The sequence below is a fragment of the Salmo salar genome, chromosome 18 (genome assembly GCF_965601325.2).
Source record: "Salmo salar chromosome 18, fSalSal1, whole genome shotgun sequence".
In the NCBI taxonomy this organism is placed as follows: domain Eukaryota; kingdom Metazoa; phylum Chordata; class Actinopteri; order Salmoniformes; family Salmonidae; genus Salmo; species Salmo salar.
The window spans coordinates 6,615,976-6,631,756 of record NC_138308.1 but is presented as its reverse complement, the minus strand read 5'-3'; the positions used below and the strand labels follow the sequence as shown (position 1 = coordinate 6,631,756).

At 43.6% G+C, this 15,781-nt stretch overlaps 1 protein-coding gene across 4 annotated transcripts in view; it reads right to left on the bottom strand.

Moving 5' to 3' along the window:
- LOC106576856 (protein O-GlcNAcase) overlaps nt 1-15,781 on the bottom strand; it is a 40,782-nt gene that overhangs the window by 15,168 nt on the left and 9,833 nt on the right. Inside the window, exons 2-12 of one of the 4 annotated variants that reach the window (XM_014154334.3) lie at nt 12,380-12,564; nt 11,260-11,311; nt 10,963-11,060; nt 9,316-9,446; nt 6,177-6,348; nt 5,677-5,775; nt 5,259-5,543; nt 4,340-4,498; nt 3,906-4,084; nt 3,390-3,644; nt 1,064-1,267 (exon numbers count right to left, since the gene is read on the bottom strand). In XM_014154334.3, coding sequence (XP_014009809.2) covers nt 1,064-1,267; nt 3,390-3,644; nt 3,906-4,084; nt 4,340-4,498; nt 5,259-5,543; nt 5,677-5,775; nt 6,177-6,348; nt 9,316-9,446; nt 10,963-11,060; nt 11,260-11,311; nt 12,380-12,551 — 1,806 coding nt within the window. In that variant the 5' untranslated portion in view covers nt 12,552-12,564. Of the gene's footprint in view, nt 1-1,063; nt 1,268-3,389; nt 3,645-3,905; nt 4,085-4,339; nt 4,499-5,258; nt 5,544-5,676; nt 5,776-6,176; nt 6,349-9,315; nt 9,447-10,962; nt 11,061-11,259; nt 11,312-12,379; nt 13,754-15,781 lie in introns of those variants that run through there. The other 3 variants (XM_045700674.2, XM_014154335.3, XM_014154337.3) reach the window with 3 other exon arrangements.

The following is a 15,781-nucleotide window of genomic DNA, read 5'->3' as shown; positions in this document are numbered from 1 at the left end:
ACCTTCCAGAAGGACAACAACAATCTATGCAGCACTCCACCAATCAGGCCTATATGGTAGAGTGGCCAGACGGAAGCCACTCCTCAGTAAAAGGCACGACAGCCTGCTTGGAGTTTGCCAAAAGACACCTAAAGACTTTCAGACCATTAGAAACAAGATTCTCTAGTTACCTTAGTGTTCTTGGGCACAGGGACTATGGTGGTCTGCTTGAAACATGTTGGTATTACAGACTCGGACAGGGAGAGGCTGAAAATGTCAGTGAAGACACTTGCCAATTGGTCTGCGCATGCTCGCAGTACATGTCCTGGTAATCCGTCTGGCTCTGCGGCCTTGTGAATGTTGACCTGTTTAAAGGTCTTACTCATGCCTGTCAATGCAAAATAATCATACTCCTATGCATTCTGCCTACATCAAAACCTCGTTTAGGTATGTTGCATTGAAAGTGGCTAATATTGCATCGATTCGATCACAATTTCAACAGTAAAGGGAAACATTGATAGAGTTAAATAACAGGGAAAACTCTAGAAAGTTGATTGAAGTTCAATCTTGTTGTTCTCTACGTAGGCTGACATTATTTCTGCGCAGCTCCCCCGGGACTACCGCGCAGAGGGAACCATTGTCCCCGGTACCCAAAAAATTATAGATAAATAAATAACATACTGTTTAGTGCCAAAATGTTTTAATAAATAACAAATGTTTCCTGATCTTTCTTATATCTCTCAGATATAGGACAGACAGTTCAAACTTCCTACTAATTGTTTTTCCAAGTAGCGAATCTGTTATTCAATGCATTTGTACTGGCTAATAGCAGTGAGGCCAAAAATAATTTACATATTTTTTTTAAAATATATATTTTGATACTTCAAAGGGTCTTAAAATTCTAAATCAAATAGCAAAATGATCCTTGGTATGACACTCTTAAAACAATTCCATATAGCTTAGTAGAACCCCTCCCTCCCTCGGCTTAGACAGGGCTTAAGACTTTTATGGGTTAAATGCGGAAGACATATTTCGGTTGAATGCATTCAGTTGTGGAACTGACTAGGTATCCCCCCCCACCTACCTTCTCTGGCTCCTTGCCCTTGCAGTCGACACCGACGGTGCTGCAGTTAGCCCGTAGCCAATTGAACTCCTTGAGCATGTGTAGGGCCTTGGGTCCGTACTCATATGGCAGGTAGAAGAGCTCAGCCAGCAGGATCAGGTCCTCCAAAGAAAGGGACTCTGCAGTGTACAATACCTTCTCATTGGGACCAAGCACAAAAACATCCTGAAAGACAAACAAATGTAATTGTTTAAACATACAATTAAATTACAGTCACTTTGGATAATCTGAGTAGCTTTGTATGTAATTGACGGACGGATGGACACACACACCTGGGTTCAAATACAATTTTGGGTATTTCAATTACTTTCAAAGACATTTGTATGTACAGTGCCCTCGGAAAAAGTATTCAGACTGATTAACTTATTCCACATTTTGTTCCTTTACAGCATTATTCAAAAATGTATTAAATAAAAATCCTCAGCAATCTACACACAAAATGAACAGGTTTTTCATTTGGCAATTTTTTATATTTTTTTTAAGAAATACCTTATTTGCATAAGTATTCAGACACTGCAATGAGACATGATATTGAGGACAGGTGCATCCTGTTTCAATTGATAATCATTGAGATGTTTCTACAACTTGATTGGAGGCCACCTGTGGTAAATTCAATTGATGATTGGACATGATTTGGAAATGCACACACCTGTCTATATAATGTCCCACAGTTGACAGTGCATGTCAGAGCAAAAACCAAGCCATGAGGTCGAAGGAATTGTCCTTAGAGCTCCGAGACAGGATTGTGTTAAGGCACAGATCTGGGGAAGGTCACCGAAACATTTCTGCAGCATTGAAGGTCCCCAAGAACACAGTGGCCTCCATCATTCTTAAATGGAAGAAGTTTGGAACCATCAAGACACTTCCTGGAGCTGGCTGCCCGGCCAAACTGAACAATCAGGAGATAAGAGCCTTGGTCAGGGAGGTGACCAAGAACCCGATGATCACTCTGACAGAGCTCTAGAGTTCCTCTGTAGAGATGGGAGAACCATCCAGAAGCAATCTCTGCAGCACTCAACCAATCAGGCCTTTATGGTAGAGTGGCCAGGCGGAAGCAACTCCTCAGTACAAAGGCACATGACAGCCTGCATGGAGTTTGCCAAAAGGCACCTAAAGGACTCTCGGACAATGAGAAACAAGATTCTCTGGTTTGATGAAACCAATATTCAACTCTTTAGCCTGAATGCCAAGCGTCACATCTGGAGGAAACCTGGAACCATCCCGACGGTGAAGCATGGTGGTGGCAGTATCATGCTGTGAGGATGTTTTTCAGCGGCAGGAACTGGGATACTAGTCAGGATCGAGGCAAAGAGGAACGGAGCAAAGTACAGAGAAAGATCCTTGATGAAAACTTGCTACAGAGCGCTCAGGATCTCAGACTGGGGCGAAGGTTCACCTTCCAACAGGACAACAACCCTAAGCACACAGCCAAGACAATGCAGGAGTGGTTTCTGGATGTCCTTGAGTGGCCCAGCCAGAGCCCGGACTTAAACCCGATCAAACATCTCTGGAGAGACCTGAAAATAGCTGTGCAGTGACAGTCATCATCCAAACTGACAGAGCTTGAGAGGATCTGCAGAAAAGAATACAGGTGTGCCAAGCTTGTAGTGTCATAACCAAGAAGACTCAATGCTGTAATTGCTGCCAAAGGTGCTTCAACAAAATACTGAGTAAAGGGTCTGAATACTTATGTAAACATGATATCTTTTTAAAATGAGCAAACATGTATGTTGTGTGTAGATTGTTTTTCCCCCCTCATCAATGTAATCAATTTTAGAGTAAGGCTGTAACCTAATAAAATGTGGAAAAAGTCAAGAGGTCTGAATACTTTCTGAAGGCATTGTATATTCCTTCCCATTCCTCCAGCCAAATCACAGGCAGGCCTTTGCAAATATGAGCAAATATGCCATTATATGCAGCATTATATTATACACTGAACAATGTGAAGTTAAATTAAAATGTGTTGAATTGAGTAGAAGTGTGAATTTCAGTAACAGCTTTTTGCATAGCACATGAGCAGAACGTTTAGAAAACAGTTTTTTTCCCCCTCCGTGGTATCATTAGTAAAATGTTGGTGTCGTGACAACACTACTCCCATAATGTATTTGGAAATAGATTGTTTTGAAAACACTCAAATTCTAATAGAAGTAGTTGATTAGGGCCACATCATTTGAAAATAATCATTGAAAATACTCAAATACACAGAACATAAGAATTTAAATAACAAATAATCAATTAAGTACACATGTATTTGAACCCAGGACTGACACACACACAAACATCTTACCTGTTTGAACTGTTCGTCTGTCTGCATGGGGGCCATGTCAATGTCCTCCTCTGGAGACTTGGACTCAGGAACTAGGACCTCCCTGTCTGTGTCCATGGGCTTCAGCTCCTCCACCATCTTGTCTAAAAGGACTAGGCTGTTCTTGGTCTCAGTTTCAGCCTCAGCTACAGGGTCTGGCTCTAGGTCCGTCTCATATGGTTTCTCCACAACCATCTCCATGGGCTCTTCGTCAGACTCCTTCTTCTCAACATCCACCTGAACAGAAGCGTTTAGGAAACAAGTTATCGCCTCACTATCTTCGTGATCCCATGGGGATCTTTTCATTTTATTGCTTGTTTATTGTCGATCAGTTGTAATGAAAATCCGTTTTTTTTTTGTCATATGTAGACTAATGTGAGACTTCAGTGACAACACAGACAAACAAGGGAAATTAACTCAAAGCCATTGGATGTGCATTGCATACTTTATGTTCTAGCTATCTAATATTAAAATGATCTAAGTTAAATCAGTAACTACCTCCCCCACCTCTTGTTGTTGCAGACTCTTGGCCATGGGGTGGTTGTTGGGGTCGGGGGCACCTGTGGGGGCCATGATGGGCTGTTGGAACACTGTAGTACCAGCGCAGAGGGAGGAGGCGCCTAGTGATGATACGTTAATAGCTGAACTCTTAGCTCCGCTATGGGGTACCTGGCGACCTGGAGAGACAAGAACAGAGACAATGTCAACATGCTATACAAGACAAATATATAAAGGCTTTATTAACAAATATCAACATACTAGAAAAAAATATATAATGTCTAGCTTAAATGGATGATTGACAAGTGTTTAAAATCCAGTGGTGGACTTTTGAGACATTTACCATGGCTCCAAATGATACAGTATGAAGTAAGGCAACAGAAATACATACACAGGTGTTTATTGCAAGATGATAGGTAGGTTACAGTGCTTACTGTTGTACTGGTGAGGCACTAAAAACTCCCCCAGCCACTCTGTGAGGGCCAGTTTCAGGGCCAGCTGAGGGCTGTACAACATGTCTGTCTCCAACTCCTCATCACTGCCCTCATTTTCCAGCTTGATCTGGATAGACACAGTACTGTCCTCTCCATCCGCTGAGAGAGGGATGGAGGAAGATAGAGAGAGGGAGGAAGGGAAAGGAAGGACGGGGACAGATACAGATACCATAACAAGGTGTAATGTACAGGCCTGTTTGAATACTGTGAAAGTGCCTCCTTCCCTTCCTCTATTGGAGAAATCACTAATGTGACTGGATGGAACTGAAAGCCATACAATCTGAATGGACAGAATGCTGTGCTCTTTCGAGAACATATCTTGTTGTGTCATTCTAAAAGAAAAACTACAGACATGAGACTTGGGGGCAGCCATTGTGTGTACCTCACGTGACACTGTCAGTGACTCTACTCTATAAATACCAAAACAAAAATTCACTGGGCCTTCAAATAGACACGTGGATTAACAATGCATAACACTGCTAAAGACCCTACACCTTTAAGACAGGGGTGACTACAAGGGTTAGTTCTGTCCTACTATTCTTGGTTTCTCTGTGGCGCATCATTGATCAATTGTTGTCATTAAATTGGCAATAACACACCAGTTCAGGACAACAATAGAAACCAACACACACAGCAGTCCTTGAGGACCAAAGCTGTACAACCCTGCTTTAAGACATTTGCCTTTTAGGTTAAATCTGACAAATTGCAGAACATAATGTCCCTGAAAAAATACATCTATTAAAGTGAATAAATAAATAAAGTCCATCCCAGTCAGACTAATTTCACTGTACCTGAAAGTGCCAGAACGGACAAATTAATTCAATTGTGGGATTAAAACGAAAGTCTAAATCAGACTTACTCATGGCGACATCCTTGCGCACTCCGTTCATGTTGGACTTGTACCAGGTGGCCAGGGTGTGGATGGCTACGAAGTTGGACTCGAACTCACAGTTGGGGTTGGTGAGAACCCCCTTTAGGCGGGGGATGAGCTCCGTGGAGCGCCCCTTGTACGGCCCCAGGAACAGGCGCTTCTGGTCGTAGTCGTTGGCATGGATGTTGTCCCAGATTACCGGAGCTCTCTTCAGGATCTTAGAGACCTCCTCTATTGATTCCACTGTGATGTCTTTCGATACCACCTTAGGACCTGGAAACATCATCTCAGATATATGTAGGAGTCATAAAAGTTATAAAGTATGTTACAAGGTCTGTTAGTGTTTAAGGTTAATCTAATGAGTGCCAAAACATGTATAATTTGAACTTGTTCGGATCTACTGTACCTGTCCACAGTACTTCAATACCAGGCAGCAGCTTCTCCCCCACTGTGTGCAGGTAGGGGGACTGGGCAACATTGGGGTAGCAGAACGTTCCACAGTACTCTGGTTTAGTAAGACACAAAGAAAAACATGCATAGAATCTACATCTTCCTTGAACTACGAATCCGGACCAAATTTCAGTTACATACATAAATACAGGGCACGTCGATACACAGATACAGGTTATCCAGGGTCGTGTTCAGTAGGCACAAAACCGAAGAAGCCATTCCGAAAAGGAGGGAAACCGGGAAATACTATATAAACTAAGAAATGCTTGTTTTTGTTTTCGATTGCAAAACATGTGTATGTATGTATGTATGTATGTATGTATGTATGTATGTATGTATGCATGCATGCATGTATGTATGTATGCATGCATGTATGTATGTATGCATGCATGTATGTATGTATGCATGCATGTATGTATGTATGCATGTATGCATGTATGCATGTATGCATGTTACCTGTGGGGCAGAAGAGAAAGGTCTCAGGCTCTCCCAAGTACTGAAAGATCTCATTCGTGATGGACACCTGGGCATGGGCGAAGGAGCTGAACACTTCCTTGTCGGCGGGGCACATGTTGTGGTCAATGTCGTCAAACAGTAAGGCAAATGACTTGCAGCCAAAGTGAGTCACCTGAGCGAGAGTATTAATTATGAGACGATGTGTTAAGACTCCAGTAAATGAGTAAGTGCAGACAGTCAAGGATGTAGAGGCCATAGAATTAGGAATTAGAATGGACATGAACCGTATGATGATATAAAGGTCAGCCATTTTGGTTAAGGAGTGGGTCAATCATGGTTTGCCAGTGCTGTGATAAGATAGTGTAAAATAATGAATGTATTTGCACTGTATGTTTGTTAGCTAGCTAGCCAGTCAGTTCTAGAGGAATAATTCCATAAATGTTTCTAATTAACTGCCAATATGCTAACATTCCACTCAAACAAACCAAAAACTGGACGAAATCAGTTGATGATAGGACTTTGACAAGTTGTAAATTTGCAACAAGTACTGACATTGTATCATATAAAAAGCACTCACCGCTTTCCAAGAAAACACAGACCACCTATACTCCACACACAGACGTATAAAAAGCTCTCCCTCGCCCTCCATTTGACAAATCTGACTATAATTCTATCCTCCTGATTCCTGCTTACAAGCAAAAACTAAAGCAGGAAGCACTTGCTCAATACGGAAGTGGTCAGATGACATGGATGCTACGGGACTGTTTTGCTAGCACTGACTGGAATATGTTCCGTTATTAATCCAATGGCATTGAGGAGTTTAGCACCTCAGTCAATGGGTTCATCAATAAGTGTATTGACGAAGTCGTCACCAGTGACCATAAGTACATATCCCAACCAGAAGCCATAGATTACAGGCATCATCCGCACCGAGCAAAAGGCTAGAGCTGCCGCTTTCAAGGAGCGGGACACTAACCGGACACTTAAGAAATCCTGCAATTCCCTCAGTTCAACAAACAAACAAGCAAAGTGTTAATTAATACAGAACTAAGATTGAATCCTACTACACCGGCTCTGAAGCTCGTCGGACGTGGCAGCGCTTGCAAACTATTACGGACTACAAAGGGAAAACCAGCCGCGAGCTGCCCAGTGACGCGAGCCTACCGCGAGCCTACCAGACGAGCTAAATGCCTTCTATGCAACACTGAAGCATACATGAGAGCACCAGCTGTTCCGGACAACTGTGTCTCCGTAGCCGATGTAAGCAAGACCTTAAAACAGGTCAACATTAACAAGGCCGCGGACCAGAACGGATTACCAGAGAGTGTACTCAGAACATGCACGGACCAACTGGCAAGTGTCTTCACTGACATTTTCAATCATTGTCCCTGACCGAGTCTGTATTATCTAGATGTTTCAAGCAGACCACCATAGTCCCTGTGCCCAAGAATGCGAAAGTAACCTGCAAAATGACTACCACCCAGTAGCACTCACGTCGGTAGCCATGAAGCGCTTTGAAAGGCTGGTCATGGCTCACATCAACACCATCATCCCGGAAACCGTAGACCCACTCCAATTCGCATACTGCCCCAACAGATCCACATATGATGCCATCTCAATCGCACTCCCCACTGCCCTTTCCCACCTGGACAAAAGGAATGTGAGAATGCTGTTCATTGACTACAGCTCAGCATTCAACACCATAGTGCCCACAAAGCTCATCAATAAGCTAAGGACCCTAGGACTAAACACCTCCCTCTGCAACTGGATCCTGGACTTCCTGACGGGCCGCCCCAAGGTGGTAAGGGAAGGAAACAACACATCAGCCAAGCTGATCCTCAAAACCGGGGCCCCTCAGGAGTGCGTGCTTAGTTCTTTTCTGTACTCCCTGTTCACCCACGACTGCGTGGCCAAGCACGACTCTAACACCATCATTAAGTTTGCTGACGACAACAGTGGTAGACCTGATCACCGACAACAATGAGACAGCCTATAGGAAGGAGGACAGAGACCTGGCAGTGTGGTGCCAGGACAACAACCTCTCCCTCAATGCGAGCAAGACAAAGGAGATGATCGTGGACTACAGGAAAAGGAGGGTCAAACAGGCTCCCAGTAACATTGACAGGCTGTAGGAGTGGGTCGAGAGATAAGTTCCTTGGTGTCCACATCCCCAACAAACTAACATGGTCCAAACACACCAAGACAGTCGTGCTGAGGGCACGACAACAGCTTTTCCCCCTCAGGAGACTGAAAAGATTTGGCATGGGTCCCCAGATCCTCAAAAAGTTATTCAGCTGCACCATCGAGAGCATCCTGACAGGTTGCATCGCCGCCTGGTATGCCAGTAAGGCACTACAGAGGGTAGTGCGTATGGCCATAGATCACTGGGGCCAAACTTCCTGCCATCCAGGACATATATAGCTATAAGACTGCTGAACAATTCAATCAAATGGCCACCCAGACTATTTACATTGGGCCCCCCCCTTTGCCTTTACACTGCTACTACTCTGTTATTTATCTATGCATAGTCACTTTACCCCTACCTACACGTACAAATTACCTCGACTAACCTGTAGCCCTACACACTGACCCTGCATATAGCCTCATTATTTAGTAAACATTTTCTTAACTATTTCTTGAACTGCATTGTTGGTTAGGGACTTGTAAGTAGGCATTTCACGGTAAGGTCTCCACCTGTTGTATTCGGCACGTGACAAATAAAAGTATGACAATATTTTAGGTTGACCATAATTATATTACACCATTTCTGATATATCACACCTTACTTCTATTTTCCTGTATAAGAAAAATCATGATTATGCCTCTACAGCCATTCATTCCAATTTAAACTGGTTAGGATTTCTCCCTGACCAATATGGCTGGAATTTTCATCCCTTTCTGGAACTTGGAAGGTTCATGACATAGTCTACCATATTCAATTACTAGAGGGGCTATGTACTCAGTCAAGGATGTAAGACTATAGGCCTATGTGCTTGACTGTGGTCAAAGATTATCGTTATTAGCAAGACAGTTCTCCTCTAACCCAATCCTAACATCTCAATCAGCACATTAGCAGTGGTTCTAGTGCATTGTCTGAAAGGGAAGGAGGGATGCACTTTTTAAAACAGGTTTGTGTTACCTGGTCGAGTTTCCTTTTGAGTGTGGACACTTCTTTCTGGTTAGAGAAGGTGATGTCGAGGCCAGGGGAGATGGCATAGATTAACTCAATCCCATACTCCTTTGCAGCACTGATCAGGGTAATCAGCTGTTCTATGAGAGAGAGATGCATTAGTTGTTATAGACACTATTTCACAAGAATGTATATATAGCTCAAATGGTGAAGCGTGATTCATCAATTCAGAGAACACATTTCCACTGCTCCAGAGTCCAATGGCGGCGAGCTTTACACCCCTCCAGCCGATGCTTAGCATTGCTCTTGGTGATCTTAGGCTTGTGTGCGACTGCTCGGCCATGGAAACCCATTTCATGAAGCTCCCGAACAGTTCTTGTGCTGATGTTGCACCAGAGGCAGCTTGGAACGTGGTAGTGTGTGTTGCAACCAAGGACAGGCGATTTTTACGTCCTAAGCGCTTTTGCACTTGGCGGTTCCGTTCTTGTGTGGCCTACCACTTTGCGGCCGAGCCTTTGTTGCGCTTAGACGTTTCCACTTCAGAATAACAGCACTTACAGTTGACCAGGGCAGCTTTAGCAAGGCAGAAATTTGACGAACTGACTTGTTTGAAAGGTGGCATCCTATGACAGTGCCACATTGACAGTCACTGAGCTCTTCAATAAGGCCATTCTACTGCTAATGTTTGTCAGTGGAGATTGCATGGCTGTGCGCTCGATTTTGTACACCTGTCAACAACAGGTGTGGCTTAAATAGCCAAATCCACTAATTTGAAGGGGTTTCCGCATACTTTTGTGTACTGTATACAGGCCAATGAAGATCAGGCAGTTCAGAAAAAATAAAGATGTACTTCAAATAAACAATGAGATTAATCGGATTGGTATTTGACCATTAATCTCTACAAAACGTGTAGTATTCTGTTGGAATTGTTGTTGTAGCTAACTTATTCCATCCCAAAACACCACGCTAGATCCGTGTGAGGCAAGTTAGTTTTGCATGGCCTGGGGAGCACTTAGCTAGCTGGCTATCATCATCTACTAACAACCTAACATGCCAAAAGTCTTTTGGCACTTTAGTACCTACTTACTCGATTCACATCCAGCATCGAAACCGCCCACCGTGGTGCTGTAAGTAACACAGATGGTGTCAGTGGACTTGGTGCCTACATTGACTGTTGCCAAAGAACGGTTGCTTAGCATCAGCTTCATGTTGAATCTACTCTTCCACCGTTGTAGGCCTGCCCGAAGAGGTAGGACTGTCTTCCCATCTAGCGCATTTTGACCAAAAATGAATGCAGGTAAACAGCGCACTGCCGCCCCTACCAGTTCTTCTCATGACGTCAAAGCTGCAATGTATTTTTGGTATATGAGTTTTTGATAAATGTAATTCAAATTTCGAAAACAGAAGTGTATAATTACTGTTAAAATACACTGTACGGGTAAAGACCGTTTAGACGGGATATCAATCTAAGTTGCTAGATTTGTGAAAATATATTGTGCAACCTTCCCTTTAATGCTGATGCATTTCAGAGTAAGCACATTCATCAGAACAGAAATCTATTGCAACAAGCACAAACAGCAACACCTGTGCACTTTTATATGTAGGTATATGTGACAGGAATCATTTCAACCCATGGCCATGATGAGACAAGCTCACCTGCTTCTTCTACTGAGTACATCTCTCTCCAGAACATCCTGTGCTTGTAGTCATCTTTAGGAGCGTAGAGGTATGTGTTCAAGCCCCATTTCTGCTGTCTGGGGAACACAACACATATTGTGATTAAGACAGGCTTTGTGTGACACGGTTTGCTTTGTTTATCACAGAACATATTGATAACGTTCATTGAAAACATTTCCAATTACATTAAAAATTACTGTGCATTCACTGATTCTATTATGATAGAGCACTAGTCAACACCATACGCCAGCCTGCTGTTCATAACCATTATATTACCTCCTGAACAGCTCTTTCCTTTGTTCCATTGTCCATGGCCGGCCGTAGAAGCCTGTTGAAAACAAAAGTCAAAACAGACAGTTTTAACACGCATAGCAAACATTTCAGGTCTGCAGACATCCCCCCCCCCATCTATTACCCTGGCTTTGTACGTTCAGCTGCCACACGTTTGCCATGAAGACAGTGCCGTCGGTCCTTTTGGCGGTAGGAATGTGAGACAATATATCCACAGGAAAGCATTATTACATCAACTTTTCAAAGCGCTGGTAATGCATTCACCTGAAGCATGCGCAGAACCATGTAAACATGTGCACGAGCTCGGCAAGTATGCATGTATTTGTATCTAGTGCACATGATTCAGGTGATAGAAATCTGAAGTAACTACCGGCGCTTTGAAAAGTTTACAATTATATACTCAACAGAAATATAAACACAACATGTAAAGTGTTGGTCCCATGTTTTATGTGCTGAAATAAAAAAATCCCAGAAATGTTCTATATGCACGAAAATTGTATCTCAAATGTTGTTTACATCCCTGTTAGTGACCATTTATCCTTTTGCCAAGATAATCCATCAACCAGACTGGTGTGGCATATGAAGAAGCTGATTAAACAGCATGATCACTATACAGGTGGGGACAATAAAAGGCCACTCTAAAGTGTGCTGTTTTGTCACAACACAATGCCACAGACGTCTCAAGTTTTATGGGAGTGTGCCATTGACATGCTTGTGAGAGGAGTCTTTCCTGATTCAAACGCTAATTTCTGCCCCACAGAATTCAATGCAATTCAAGGTAGGGTTACCAGGAAAGGGTGCTAACGTTACATCAAGCCTTTTCAGAATCCATTAACTACGCTGATCGGTTTAAACATAACGAAATCCATAATTCATCCAGATGGGTCATCGACCTTGAACAATTGTTGATAGTACAATACAGAGTTAATGACACGTTGTCCTGAATAATCACAATTATTCTCTAAAACGTATCACGCTCAGCTGTAAAAGTAATGGTTAGCTGGCTGACAAATGAGTCTGCAAATCCTGTATGCATCAAAAACAAAGACAGTAACTATAACAAAACAACGTAATTTATTAATAACGTTATATATGTTCTGCTCACCCTCCACGACTCCACTGATGAATTTCCTGCGGCCCGACAGCTCCACCTCAATGTTTCTCGGTTCTTCCACGAGGCCAGATGCTTCGGAACCAGCCTTCGATGGCCCCGAACATGGGCTCGCTTCAGTCTCCGATTGAGACGTATCCACCACCGGTGTGTCTTTCTGAACCATTTCTACAGACGGTCTGTTGTCGTAGCAAGCACCAGACAGGGTTGAGAAAAAAAAGTGAACAAGACGGGAGTCTGATCTGAAACTCCGGTGACAGCGAGGAATTGGAGGATATGCTCACAGGCCGCAGAACACAACAAATATTGCTCGACTTGTCTGTCCAAATTAGATTCATGCAAACACGTTTCTAGTAAAACGAAACGACAGCTAGATGTTAGCTAGCTTCAGTTACCAATCTGTCAAAATACGAATAGGTAACGTTAGCTTGCTCGTTGGCTAACGTTGCTAGCAATGCTGCCTACCGCTGTTAGAATAATATGTCATAATGCATATTTGTTGACATACTTGTGCGCTAAATAAAAAATACATTTACGATTAATAAAGTATATATTTGTTCCTGTGAATATCTCTATTAGTCTTTTAGATTCGCCCTAGTTTCCGCAGATTCTTCCTGTTTACACCGACTGCGCATGTTCAGGAGACTGGATCAAACTAGTCGCCTCCAAACATTAGTGGCAAAACACTATTCGCCTTGGAACGTCAGTGAACGCGGCGAGTTACATGCAATTGTGTTTCTATTTCCGGCAACATTCGCGCGACGCTAGCGCATGCTAGTGGCGGGAGGCGAATTGTGGTACTTTTAGTTGAGCGCTTGATAGTTTCACTGACAGAACCGCACGAAATACTAAAATCGATCAACATAACAAGCATTATATGTTCAGTACGAGGCTGTCACAATAATTGGAGGCAGTTTTTACAACAAACAATGTTTTGAACACCAACCTCTACGACGTCGATCTGAATGTATCTGCAGTAGGCTGGACACATTACATTTTTAACAATGTTTTTGTTCTGATAAAACCTAGTTCATTGCATCCGCCGCGGAGCCCAGTTTCATACTATTACCATATATGTCCCAGCTGCCTGCCATAGTCTTGAAGGCATTTTTCACCCTGCCAGCTCCTATTAGTTCTATTGAGCACCAACTCGCCTTCCCGAACGTTCTATTCCCAGTTTACTGTTCTATGTCACAATGCCTGCTTTCCTATTGTTGGCAATGGAGACCTGCCCGCGTTGTTAATAGTTCAAATGTAAAAAAAAAAAACATATTTCACCTTTATTTAACCAGGTAGGCTAGTTGAGAACAAGTTCTAATTTACAACTACATTTACATTTACATTTAAGTCATTTAGCAGACGCTCTTATCCAGAGCGACTTACAAATTGGTGCATTCACCTTATGATATCCAGTGGAACAACCACTTTACAATAGTGCATCTAAATCTTTTAGGGGGGGGGGGGGGGGGGTTAGAAGGATTACTTTATCCTATCCTAGGTATTCCTTAAAGAGGTGGGGTTTCAGGTGTCTCCGGAAGGTGGTGATTGACTCCGCTGTCCTGGCGTCGTGAGGGAGCTTGTTCCACCATTGGGGTGCCAGAGCAGCGAACAGTTTTGACTGGGCTGAGCGGGAACTGTGCTTCCTCAGAGGTAGGGGGGCCAGCAGGCCAGAGGTGGATGAACGCAGTGCCCTTGTTTGGGTGTAGGGCCTGATCAGAGCCTGAAGGTATGGAGGTGCCGTTCCCTTCACAGCTCCATAGGCAATCACCATGGTCTTCTTCAATCACAACTGCGACCTGGCCATGATAAAGCAAAGCAGTTCGACACATACAACAACACTGAGTTACACATGGAATAAACAAACAGTCAATAATACAGTATAAAAAAGTATATATACAGTGTGTACAAATGAGGTAAGATAAGGGAGGTAAGGCAATAAAATAAGCCATAGTGGCGGGGTAATTACGATATAGCAATTAAACACGAGTGATAGATGTGCAGAAGATGAATGTGCAAGTAGAGATACTGGGGTGCAAAGGAGCAAAATGCAGTATGGGGATGATGTAGTTGGATGGGCTATTTACAGGTGCAATGATCTGTGAGCTGCTTTGACAGCTGGTGCTTGAAGTTAGTGAGGGAGATAAGAATCTCCAGCTTCAGCGATTTTTGCAGTTCATTCCAGTCATTGGCAGCAGAGAGCTGGAAGGAAAGGCGGCCAAAGGAGGAATTGAAATTTACCTGCTGGAGCGCGTGCTGAGGGCGCGTGCTGCTAAGGCGGGGCTTTATCTAGCAAAGATTTGTAGATGACCTGGAGCCAGTGGGTTTGGCGATGAGTATGAAGCGAGGGCCAGCCAACGAGAGCGTACAGGTCGCAGTGGTGGGTAGTATATGGGGCTTTGGTGACAAAAATGGCACTGTGATAGACTGCATCCAATTTGTTGAGTAGAGTGTTGGAGGCTATTTTGTTAATGACATCGCCGAAGTCTAGGATCGGTAGGATAGTCAGTTTTACGAGGGTATGTTTGGCAGCATGAGTGAAGGATGCTTTGTTGCGAAATAGGAAGCCGATTCTAGATTTAATTTGGGATTGGTGATGCTTAATGTGGGTCTGGAAGGAGAGTTTACAGTCTAACCAGACACCTAGGTATTTGAAATTGTCCACATATTCTAGGTCAGAACCGTCCAGAGTAGTGATACTGGACGGGCGGGCAGGTGCGGGCAGCGATCGGTTGAAGAGCATGCATTTAGTTTTACGTGCGTTTAAGAGCAGTTGGAGGCCCAGGAAGGAGAGTATGGCATTGTATGGCATTGAAGCTCGTCAGGAGGTTAGTTAACACAGTGTCCAAAGAAGGGCCAGAGGTATACAAAATGGTGTCATCTGCGTAGAGGTGGATCAAAGAATCACCAGCAGCAAGAGCGACATCATTGATGTATACAGAGAAGAGTCAGCCCGAGAATTTAACCCTGTGGCACCCCCATAGAGACTGCCAGAGGTCCGGACAACAGGCCCTCCGATTTGACACACTGAACTCTATCAGAGTAGTTGGTGAACAGGCGAGGCAGTCATTTGAGAAACCAAGGCTGTTGAGTCTGCCGATAAGAATGTGGTCATTGACAGAGTCGAAAGCCTTGGCCAGGTTGATGAATACGGCTGCACAGTATTGTCTCTTATCGATGGCAGTTATGATATCGTTTAGGACCTTGAGGGTGGCTGAGACGCACCCATGACCAGTTCGGAAGCCAGATTGCATAGCGGAGAAGGTACGGTCGGATTCGAAATGGTCGTGATGTTTTAACTTGGCTTTCGAAGACCTTAGAAAGGCAGGGTAGGATAGATATAGGTCTGTAGCAGTTTGGGCCAAGAGTGTCTCCCCTTTTGAAGAGGGGGATGACCGC